Source organism: Cibotium barometz, chromosome 7 (genome assembly GCF_041138505.1).
Source record: "Cibotium barometz isolate CiBa-2024 chromosome 7, ASM4113850v1, whole genome shotgun sequence".
Taxonomy (NCBI): Eukaryota; Viridiplantae; Streptophyta; class Polypodiopsida; order Cyatheales; family Cibotiaceae; genus Cibotium; species Cibotium barometz.
In genome coordinates, this window is record NC_141052.1 from 27,872,285 (window position 1) to 27,883,674 (window position 11,390).

At 38.3% G+C, this 11,390-nt stretch overlaps 1 protein-coding gene across 2 annotated transcripts; it reads right to left on the reverse strand.

Annotated features, from left to right (window-relative positions):
* Nucleotides 1–793: 793 nt before the first annotated feature.
* On the reverse strand, nucleotides 794–2,412 carry LOC147636850 (uncharacterized). 2 transcript variants are annotated; one of them, XM_086799861.1, is made up of 2 exons: nucleotides 1,576–2,412; nucleotides 794–1,478 (listed from the first exon to the last, which is right to left on the reverse strand). In XM_086799861.1, exons 1-2 carry the CDS (start codon nucleotides 2,090–2,092, stop codon nucleotides 1,267–1,269), a joined length of 729 nt encoding a protein of 242 aa, XP_086655987.1. In that variant the 5' UTR covers nucleotides 2,093–2,412; the 3' UTR covers nucleotides 794–1,266. The 2 variants fall into 2 exon arrangements, with proteins under 2 accessions (XP_086655987.1, XP_086655986.1); XM_086799860.1 differs by having other exon boundaries at nucleotides 794–1,481.
* Nucleotides 2,413–11,390: the final 8,978 nt, after the last annotated feature.

An 11,390-nucleotide genomic window follows, 5' to 3' on the forward strand; every position in this document is an offset into this window, starting at 1 on the left:
GGATTGATCGAGAGTTGTGGTCTAGGCATATCTCAATTGGGAGTTACAATCAACATACATAAGTTCCTAGATAATAGGATCTTTTCAAGGCAGAACTTCAAAGAGTTTAGGGATTGAAGAATGGTTGTCTTTTGATACATTTTTAATGAGTCAAAGTTGTTTGGGCCACCATATCTCTCCAAAATAATTAATATAGATGTTAGAACTTCAAAGAGTTTAGGGATTCAAGAATGTATGTGTATAGTCTTTTGATAACCTTTGAATTAGTCAAAGTTATTTGGGCCCCCATATCTCTCCAAAAATATAACATAGGTGATGTGAAAATTTAATATAATGAACCCTGTGTGCTCTATTAGCCACCCTCAGATAGTTACAACCATTCTTTACAAACACGAAAAAGAGACTATAACCGATATTTTATTTTTACAATCGATATTATAGTCCAAATTTCCAAATCATATTTTGTAATATAGAATGTACTAATTTTGTAGAGTTGTTTCTAGCAAAGCAGTTCTTACTTTGTCATGATATTTTGCTCTTTCAAATGTAAGGAGATTCTAGATTTGATAATTTAAAATCCCAAAACATTTATAAACACACTCTTATATATATATATACTTTTTGAAATATGGTTAAAAATGCCTACAAATAGGACATTTTGTAAAAGTATATATATATATACTTTTTGAAATATGGTTAAAAATGCCTACAAATAGGACATTTTGTAAAATAAAACTGTATATTTTTGGGACTGCTTTTGAATTTTGGGGATTTTTAAGAAAATCTTTGTTATGTATAGTCGTAAGTGTAGCCTATGGGCACATGTAAGTTCACCTTACTTCTGCACACAAATACACCTGCATGTACCACAAAAGATACCACCCTTCCAAATATTGACAACTTTTGAAGGCAATGGGCAAGCCTAAGGAGGACGAGCTTTTTTTTTTTTTGGCATTTTAAAGGAATCTTTGACTAGGTAGCTTGCAAAATTACATATTTGTGCACACACACGAGCGAAAGCGCACTTACAAACTTGCATTCATCAAGGCTAGCATTTTTCTTCCAGGAAAAACCGGCACTTGATGGATTTTTTTGGGAGTTGGTTGTCGTCTTTATTTTACAAGGATAGTTTTTTTTACATAATTTAGTTAAATAAAATGTAGTATATGGACGTATCAAAAAACCGTCAAACCTCTCTTTATTTTACCTGTTTTTTTTTTCTTTTATAAAGAGGCGTTTTCCCGACTCCACTGCGGCGGGAGATCCCTATCCGTACGGAAGCCGTACGGGAGATCCATGTCCGTACGGATAACTGCTCTTGAGTGCGGGCTCGTATCCGTAGGGAGGGCCATGTAAGCAGTAGTGGCACCTGCAGCCGTAGTAAGGTGGGTAGTACGGGACGACGAGGGCGTGGGAGGCGGGAGGAGCCACCACTAGGGCGTGAGAGGCCGGAGGAGCCACCACGAGGGCTTGGCCGGCTGCTGTACAACATCGTAAAGGACAATTACTCAAATTAGCATCTCAGCGAAAAGGATAATTAAGATAAAACAATATTTGTAGGCTTGTAACCCCCACCTTCGGGAGGCGGAGGTGGCGGTGGCGGTGGCGGTGGCGGTGCTTCAGGTTCCGGAGGAGGGGGTGGCGGCGGCTCTGCTTCTTCAGGAGGGGGCGGAGGTGGGGGTTCTTCTGCGGGTGGGGGAGGGGCAGCCTCTCCTTCGGGTGGTGGAGGGGCAGCCTCTCCCTCCGGCGGGGGCGGCGGAGGGGGCTCCTCCACGTCGCCGTCGATGCAGCTGGCGCAGCGCTTCTCCACCCACCCTTCGAAGTCGAACTGCGAGTCTCCACCGAGGTGCCGACCGGCGCATATCCGCCCCACCATGCTGGCCACCGCCCCCAGAACTGCGATAACCGCCAGAACTACGAACAAGTCCTCAGTAGCTTTGGCGGATCTAATGTGTACCGGCCCACCACCGCCGGCAGCGCCGCTTGCCTGATTGTTGGCAGTGTAGCTGAAATTCGCAGAACGTGCCATGCTTCCTTGGTCGAGCGTCGGTACAGCATACACCTTGGGATTCGAAAAACTGGACGTAGGCATATTTTACTCGAGTAAGAAATGGAAAATGCAGAACCCTAAGATGCTCCACCCTCAAAAGTAGTCCTTCCTTTTTTCCACACTAATGTGTTATAGAAAACAAAGCCCCCAATCCAACCCCTCCACCACTACACACACACACACACACACACACACACACACACACAAAAGCATACATACTTTATCATCAGCATTTGGATAGCCTACCTTCTCTTCCTTTACTTTTCTTTGAAGGCAAGCTTATCAACCACGCATCTCCCCTCATCATCCCAAATTTTTCAACCATTTTAACTCCAACTACTTCACCCCTTCAGTGACAAAAAGCATGGTGTGAGCTCTTGTTGGTGGTGGAGTTATAACTTGATATACAAGAAGCTCTTATAATCTGTATGTCGTCGTCAAGATGGATCTACCGTGCAATGGATTCTCTTTTTCCTTTTGATGCCCGTGGGACAGATTCTACTTTTTTCCATGATTTTCCTTTTCATGCAAATAATCCTTAAATGGATGAAAGGTCTGCAACTACAGTGGTCGATTACTCACCTTCACAAATACTATTCAATGAGCATTTTTTCACATTTTCTATTTAAAGGTACTAGTAATATGATTTTCAAACTTTACAAATTTGTGAGGTACTACTCAACAGCAAGCAAGGATTTTCCACCTTTGCATTTGTGTTAGACCCCAAAGGAGGATAGCTAACAACACTAACATATTTTCTCTTTTACAATGTGACATGGTTCTCTCTCTCTCTCTCTCTCTCTCTCTCTCGCACACACACACACTCATATGTCTACATATAGCTTACAATATTGAATAACAAAAAAGAACTTTTCGGTTACTTAAAATTGTATTTTCATGGGCCCAAAAAAGCTTCATTATTTTGTACATTTCTAGTACCTTTTTTGCACCACAACTCACAAATTTTATTAAACAATTCTTTCAAGACAATATATATATATATATATATATATATATATATGTATGTATGTATGTATGTATGTATGTATGTATGTATGTATGTATGTATGTATGTATGTATGTATATTGTTATCAACAAGATGGAAATATATGTGAAATCAAGCCATGTATCCTTAAGAAACAACATTGCTTTAAAATAGCATGTATGTAGTGTATTTTTAAAGGCTTATGAATTAAATCATTTAATGTAAAGCATTATAATTGTTTTGATCACAAGAAGTGTCACTTCATGTTGTAATAATTCAGTTCCACCATGTTTGAGATATTGCAATAACTTTTGTTTCCCCCCCCCCCAAAAAAAAATCTTGGATAGTTTGTTATAGATACTCCATGTAATTCTCCCAGTTTCCACTTGAATTCTCCATAATCTTCTTCAAATTTGGAGCAACAACATTAAGCTTTTTTCATTGTAGCACATAAATTTTTGTATTAATGCAGATATGCTTGCAAACAAGACAAGGTAAGAAGCATAATCGTGTGTGTGTGTGTGTGTGTGTGTGTGTGTGTGTGAGAGAGAGAGAGAGAGAGAGAGAGAGGAAAAAATCATAATTTTGTAGAGTTTCCAACCACCTCCTTTCCTTTGTTGTGAGAGTAGCTTGAGAGAGAAAATACTTGAGCACCCTATGGTCCCTCCTCACATAGAATTGTCTCCCATATAAGTGATGATGCCACTTCCTAATTGTATGCAAAATGGGAATCATCTCTTGATCATAGACATTGCATAGTCGCTTCCTTCTCATTCAACTTGCGACTCTCATAGGCAATGGCTCCATGGTCTTGATACAAAACAACCCTAATTTCTCTTTCATAAGCATCGGCTTGAATAGTGAATGGCTTTGAGAAATCCAAGGATACTAAAATAGGGGTGGAGATAAGCAATCTCTTGAGCTCTTCAAAGCTTTTATTAGCAATGGCATCCCAAAAAAAGGCCTCCTTCTTGAGCTTGTGTCGATAATAAAGGGTTCCGCCTTGGCCAATTGTTTACACATTCCACCTTCTTGGGGTCAATCCTTATGCAATCTTTTCTCACAATGTGCCCAATATATTCTACCTCATTTTCCATAAAAGTTCTATTGCCCTCTTTTTCAAACAAATGATTGGCTCTCAATACATCCAAAACCTCCTTTGCAAAAGTGCTCATCCACATTCTTGCTATAGAAAAAAATATCATTGAAGAATACAAGCATCAACTTGAACAAATATGGTTGTAGCACCTTGTTCATTAGCACTGGAAATGTGGTGGGTGCATTGCACAACCCAAGTGGCATCACCAAGAAGTGGAAGAGTCCCCTCTCAGTCATAAAAGCGGTCTTCCTTCATGTGGATTTGATGAACACACTTGCACCATTGAGCTCATCCAATAAGTTGGAAATGCAAGGTATTAGATAATTATTTTGGATATTGACCTTATTGAGATCCCTATAGTCAATGCACATTCGAAAAGATCCATCCTTGTTCCTCACCAAAAGAACAAGTGAAGCAAGCGGTGATTGACTTGGTTCCACCCATCCAGCCTCCATGAGTTCCTTTACTTATTTTGCCACCTCATTTTCCACTTGATCCCTTTCCACCTTCGAAAGTCGATATATGGAAGCTTATTAACCAATTTTGTATTCGATTCAAGCTCCACTCCATGATCCGTATCTCTCCTTCGTGGCAAGCACTTAGGGATGTTGGTACTCCTCAAGTAACTTCTTCGTGCTTCAAGATCTACTATTTTTCCCTCATTTTTAACTTTAACACAAATTTTTAAATGCATATAAATGGCCCTCTTTCTTAAGCTCCTACTTGAGTAAAAGTTCATCAAACCATATTGAAAATGCATAGAAAATGTTCTAAGTGTGGATAGCCAATTACAACCCAAGAAAATATCAATGGGGCCCATGTCCAAGACCAAAAAATCAGCTTTGCATGTATATTCCTTTGAGATCATAAGGTCTACCTCATTGCAAAGCATCATACAATCATTTTTCACTTGAAATAAATGTGAAGAAGATAAGGCTTTAGGATGCAACTTGGGACTACACAATGATGTTTTGTTAATAAAACTATGCATACTATCACTATCCACCAGCACATGAGCCAGTCTCCCATTCATCTTGACTTTGAGCCTCAACGTACTAGAACTTCTACAACTTGCATATGTGTCATAAGATAGTGTGCAAAGAGTAGCTTCATGCCTTGATCCCTTTGTAGTACACATAGTAGAAGATAATCCATCTTCATAATGACCAACCTGGATAAAAAGGAAAATCACCCCCACCATGCTCATGGCTCTCATCAACTTTCTCGTCCTCATGGAAATCCTCAAAACTTTCACCTTCTTTATCAACTCCATCATCTTCTAGACCCATGAGAATAAAACTTAAAGAAAGCTTCTTATTCTTGCATGTTTTATAGTGATCTTTGCTCCACTTTTCTCCACACTTAAAGAATAATCCTTCTACCTTAACCTCATTAATACGATATTCTTTGATCTTCTTTGATCACGGTGCTCTTGTTCATGCCAAATGGACACTTTCCATCCCCACTCAAGCCTTTAGAATAAGCACCACCATTTCTGAAATTTGTTGTTGCTCCTCTTCCATAGACTGGGTGAAATCTAGGGGGATAGTGGAACCTCAAGTAGCACCATATGATGGCTTCACATGTGGAGTAGGAGTCACTTTTGCCTTTGAAGGAGATTTAGAATGCCAAGAGAATGAGTTTTACTTTTGTTTAGGCTATGATAGAGGTGTAAAATAGTAAATCACACTTGGACATGTGTAGGTGTGTAAAAAGGGTTTATCAATAAAATCAATCAAATAAATAGTCCTTCTATTGGCTGAAAGTGCCTAGGAAGTGTTATTGGTTGTAGAAAAGTTTTAGCCACATTTGGTTGAAAGTTCCTAGGAATTGTTATTGGTTGTAGAAATATTTTAGCCACATTTGAGGACTACTTTTGTAGGTACTACATGTGTTTGAGGATTTTTGGAAAGTCTATAGCACATTTTGACTTTCATGTGCACTCATTTAAATTTGATGATATAAGACTAAAAAAAGTCATAACTACAAGATGATTGTTTTTGCACTCGAGCAAGTGTATATATTAACCTAAAAAAGTTGCAATCATGTTTAAAAATTTGTATATGGTAATCTTTTAACATACTATATCAAAAAACTATCTATGGGGATGGGTTTTATGTGGTAAGCTAAAGCTATATGATGAACAATCATAAGCACATTAAGTCTTGAAACAAAAAGCAAGCAAAGTAGTGCATTTTTGAGTATTTTAGTTTTATATTGCATTGTTTAGGTATTTTAGTTTTATATGTAATGTTTGTTTAATACAAAAATGTGAGGTTTGTTTGGGTATTTTAGTTTTATATGCAATGTTTGTTTAATACATAAATGTGAGGTTTGTTCAATACAAGAATGAGAGGTTTGTTCAATATAAGAATGTGAGGTTTCATAGCTTTTAAGACTCAATTCAAAGGCAAAGGGAAAATCAAATCCTTCTTAAATTTTCTTATTGGTTTGTTGTTTAGTTTTAGAAGATGTGTTGCCACTAAAATGACAAACATAAGAAAAGGAGAAGGCTAAATAAGAGCCTTTCCCCACCATATGCATGCTAAACTCCAAAGGAAACCTAGGATGCATTGACCAATATGCTAAAAGGCTTTACCAAATTGAGAAAGCTTTAACTCAATTAGGAAACACAATGCACTGTGTGGGTAAAATTACAGTAAAATAAGAAGTGTAAGTTTTTTTAATCAATTCTCTCATAAAATACATATTTTTATGCTTGCATACCATCATAATAAGATTGGATTTTTTTAAAAGAGCTTAAACAAAACAAAGACAAACCCAAAAATCCACTAAAACAAGGAGAGCATAAAATATCTCAAAATGACATTTTGCAATATAATACAAACTATAGTGAAGTCAAAACAAATTCCATGATTTCAATTATAATGTGAAATAATTTTTAATATTTTACAAAAAATCTTTAAATATCTTTTAAAAATAGTTTATTTACTCTATTTTATTAATTGTGTATGAGATATAGAAAACAAGTATCCATTTCAAACATAAATACCAAGTATACATTTCAAGTTCAAGAATAAAAGTGGATGTTGAGTATCCATTTCAACAAAATATTGAGACAAGTTGAAGTTTTAAAAAAATATATATATCATGTATCCATAAAAAATATATATATCATGTATCCATAAAAAAGAGTTCTTTTTACACTTAGAATTTAGCCAAAGTGTGTTCATCAAAATTTTTTAAGGATTAATTGTATATCATGTTTCTAAGTATTGCTTTATTACACTAGAGAATTAGTTATATGTTTAAAAATTTTAATTCCATACTTGCAAAAAACACATGTATTTAAAGTTAAAATGGATATCAAGTATCTAAATTTGTTGAGAATACACATAAGGCTTTAAACTTTACATATTTTATTTTCTAAAATTGGAAAGTAGTTTTCACTGATTTTGGCTTTTTTTCTTTTCTCTAAAAAAGGGTTCGTAAGTTTAGGTTTGCCTAAAATCCAATAACTTATGTTACATTAGTTCTTAAGTGTTTTAATGCCATAAAAAACTTTGGATTGTGGGCATGTTCTTTAACTACTTAAATGTAAAATACTTGGGAGGGGGGCATTGTGGGGCACCAAAAAATATGTAGGATAGTATTTGCATTTAATAGACGGGATATTATTTTGTTATAGAGTTACAAAAAATAAATGCCTAAGGGGTTTTATTTTATTATGGAGTTAAAAAAATACATACATAAGGGGTTTTTTGAACCCAAAAAGTGAAAATATTCTATACATCATAGGGTACTTTTGTTGATATGGGTTTTACTCAATGTAACTTTACAAGTTATTACTTAGGAATACTATCAGCTTAGCATGATGCCAAAACAATGAAAAGTTATCTAGAATTGATCAAGGAGGACACTTCCTACACAAGGTTGTAAGAGCTCTAGCTTCTGAGTGTTGAGATATTGAGCTCAACTAGTGCTACGACGGACATTGATGACCCGCTTGGGTGATAGCTTTTGCATCTACACCACTGGCATGGTTGGTGCAATTATGGGTGATATGCCACCAGTGGGATGACAGGCTATGTGATAGCCATTTTGGATTACTAGAGACTGGCATAGTTATAGCACCGGCTCATTTAGCCGGGTTCACATTATGGACCGACCCTTGTATGTTGTAGTAGTTGAGTACTAACCCATATAGTGTGTACTCTTATCTTTATGTTATGTTGGTTAAGTAGAGAAGAAGAAGATAGAAGAAAATTTAGCTATATCCATCTCTCTCTTGTGTCTTGCCCTCTCTTGTGTGTGTGTGTTTGCTTGCTAGGGTTTGAAGCTCTCCCTCTCCCCCACATTCTCTTTATGGTATCAAAGCCTGGTTTGTGTGAGAGATAAGGAGGCAAGCAAGAGGCAAGAACAAGCAAGGTGGGAAGCGGTACTACACAGGTAAGAGCACCATCATCTCTTTCCCCTTCTTAGTTTAGGTACAACACCCCCTCAATAGCTCTGGGAGCTACACATCTCTGATTGAGGAGCTATCTTCGCGAGAGCAGAGATAGAGGGCAGGTATATTATCATATTGGGTTCCTTTTTTCTGCCAGATTCGCGTTTCAGGCGCGTTACGAGCCCCGTTTTATCACTGTAGGGTATTTTCGGCGACAGTTTTCTGAAAGTTTTGGTAGAGAACTATTTCTGCTCGAAATCCGGTTATTGCAGTAGTGCAGGTGCAATTTGGAAGTGCAAACATGGTTTGCACATGTATTGTTGATACTGGGTGTATGTACATGTACTCTAGTCAGATTTGGTGACATATAGGCTGTGCTGAAGTACCACTGCAGCAAAATTACAGGAGATACTACTGTACTACAAGTTGCATACAAGAGTTATCTGTTTGCAGGTTATTTTGATTGCTATAGGAAAACATGTCTGACGGAATTAATCAGATTGTTAGTGAGAAGCTGGATAAGAATAACTTCCATGCGTGGAAGTTCAGAATGACCAATTTCCTAATGGTGGGTAAAGGATTTTGGGATTATGTAGAAGGAGAGAATGAGGAGCCTCCAGAGTTATCTGAGGATAACGCCACTCCTATAGATATAAAGGCATTCAAGGATTGGAATTAGGGTGCAAGAAAAGTCATGTATTGGCTTTCAATTAGTGTCATAGACACTATGATAGGACACATACAGGATGCAAACACTCCAGAAGTTGCATGGTAGAATCTGGTTGTTCAGATGTTCCAAACTAACACAAAGGTAAGGAAGTTACAGTTAAAGCAAGAGTTGCATAGTGTGGAAAAGAAAAGCATGTCCATCAATGAATATGCCTTAAAGATCAAGAGTATTGTTAAATCCCTTGGATCTATCAATGTATCAGTGGAGGATGATGATTTGGTGAGTGTCTGTCTGAATGGGCTTGGGTACAAGCCCTTCAAGACCTCCATTGTTGCAGTTAGGGAGAATATTCCCAACTTTCGGGACTTGATATCTATGCTGATCATAGAAGAAAAGGCTTTAGGTGAGGATTCTTCTTCATGAAGCAAGAACACATCGGAACATGCCTTCTACTCTAATTCAGGTAGAGGCCGTGGTCGAGGCCAAGGTGGTGGCCACCAACAAGAAAATCAGAATTATGGACAACAACAGTCTAATGATTCACTCACAGCAGCAATCATACATAGGTGGAAGAGGCCAGTCTAGAGTATGACTCTTGAACAGAAGTTTACAAGCATGACCGAATGTGTCTCACTTGAAAGTGTTTGGATTTATTGCATATGTACATGTTCTTGATGAAGTGAGAACAAAGTTGGATCCAAAGGCAGAGAAATGCATTTTCTATGGAGCAAAAAGGTTTTAGGTGCTATAACCCTACCACTTGTGAGATGCGCGTAAGCAGAGATGTCTTTGATGAGATGAGCAGCTGGTATGCACCAATAGTGAAGGCAACAAAAGATGCAGATGTAAGAAGTGCTAATGTTGCATCACATGTAGAGCAGCAATCATAGGTGCTGACTGGACCTGGGGAGTCCTCAAGTAGTGATCCAATGTTATCCCATGGTCAGGCAGGTTGAGGAATGATGCAGGTGCACATGTATCATGGAAAGGGAAGGAAAAGGTAGATCAACCTTTTGTGCATGATCTCAGCAGGTTACTGATATGTGGATGGTGACTCTAGTGGCTCTGAGGAGAGCCTTGATGAGGAGCTTGGCATTCCGTCTATGGTTACTCCTGGCGGCGTAAGAAGAACCACGGCTGTTTTGAGGACACCTGGCAGTGATCCAGGTGTACGCATGTCTACGAGGGTTAGATACCCTATTTTCAAGTTGAGATATGATGGATATATAGCCCATCATTATGCTTACATGGTACAAGCAATACAGGAGGTTGAGCCCACTTGCTTTGAGCAGGCAATTGGAAATAGGAAATGGGAAGATGCCATGGATGAAGAGATGATAGCATTGGATGCAAATGCAACATGGGAGTTAGTGCCTTTGCCTAAGGAAAAGAAGGCAATTGGATGTAAGTGGGTGTATAAAGTCAAGCACAATGATGATGGTTTAGTGGAGCAGGTACAAGGCAAGATTGGTTGCCAAGGGCTATGCGCAGATTTATGGCATAGACTATGAGGGGACATTAAGCCCGGTTGCAAGAATGGCAACCGCGAGAGCTGTCATTGTTATGGCTACGAAGGGTTGGTCTTTACATGAAATGGATGTAAAGAATGCTTTCTTACATGGTGATTTTCAAAGAAGTGTACATGATGCAGCCACCAGGTTATGAGAGTGATGCACATCTAGATTTTGTGTGCAGGCTACACAAAGCCTTGAAACAGGCACCCAGAGCATGGTCAAACAAGATCGTAGAGTATCTTGCTACCATTGGATTTCAGATATCCAATGCAGATTTTTCATTATATGTAAAAAAGACAGATAGAGGAATCATGCTATTAGTCATCTATGTGGATGACTTGATTACCACTGGTGATAGTGATGCAGACATACATGATGCCAGGATGCTTTTGAAGCAGAAGTTTGAGATGAAGGATTTAGGTGAGCTGCGGTATTTCTTGGGCATAGAGGTGGTGAGAGCACCTCATGGCATTTTGCTGTTGCAGATATAGTATGGCTTGGACATGTTGTCCAAGTATGGTATGATAGGCTGTAAGCTTATTTCAGTGCCATTGGAGCAGAACACAAAGCTTTCTGCAGATTTTGGAGGACCCCACTACATACAAGCACATAGGGGTAGTTTGATCTACATGACCATTACAAGGCCAGACTTGAGCTATGCTA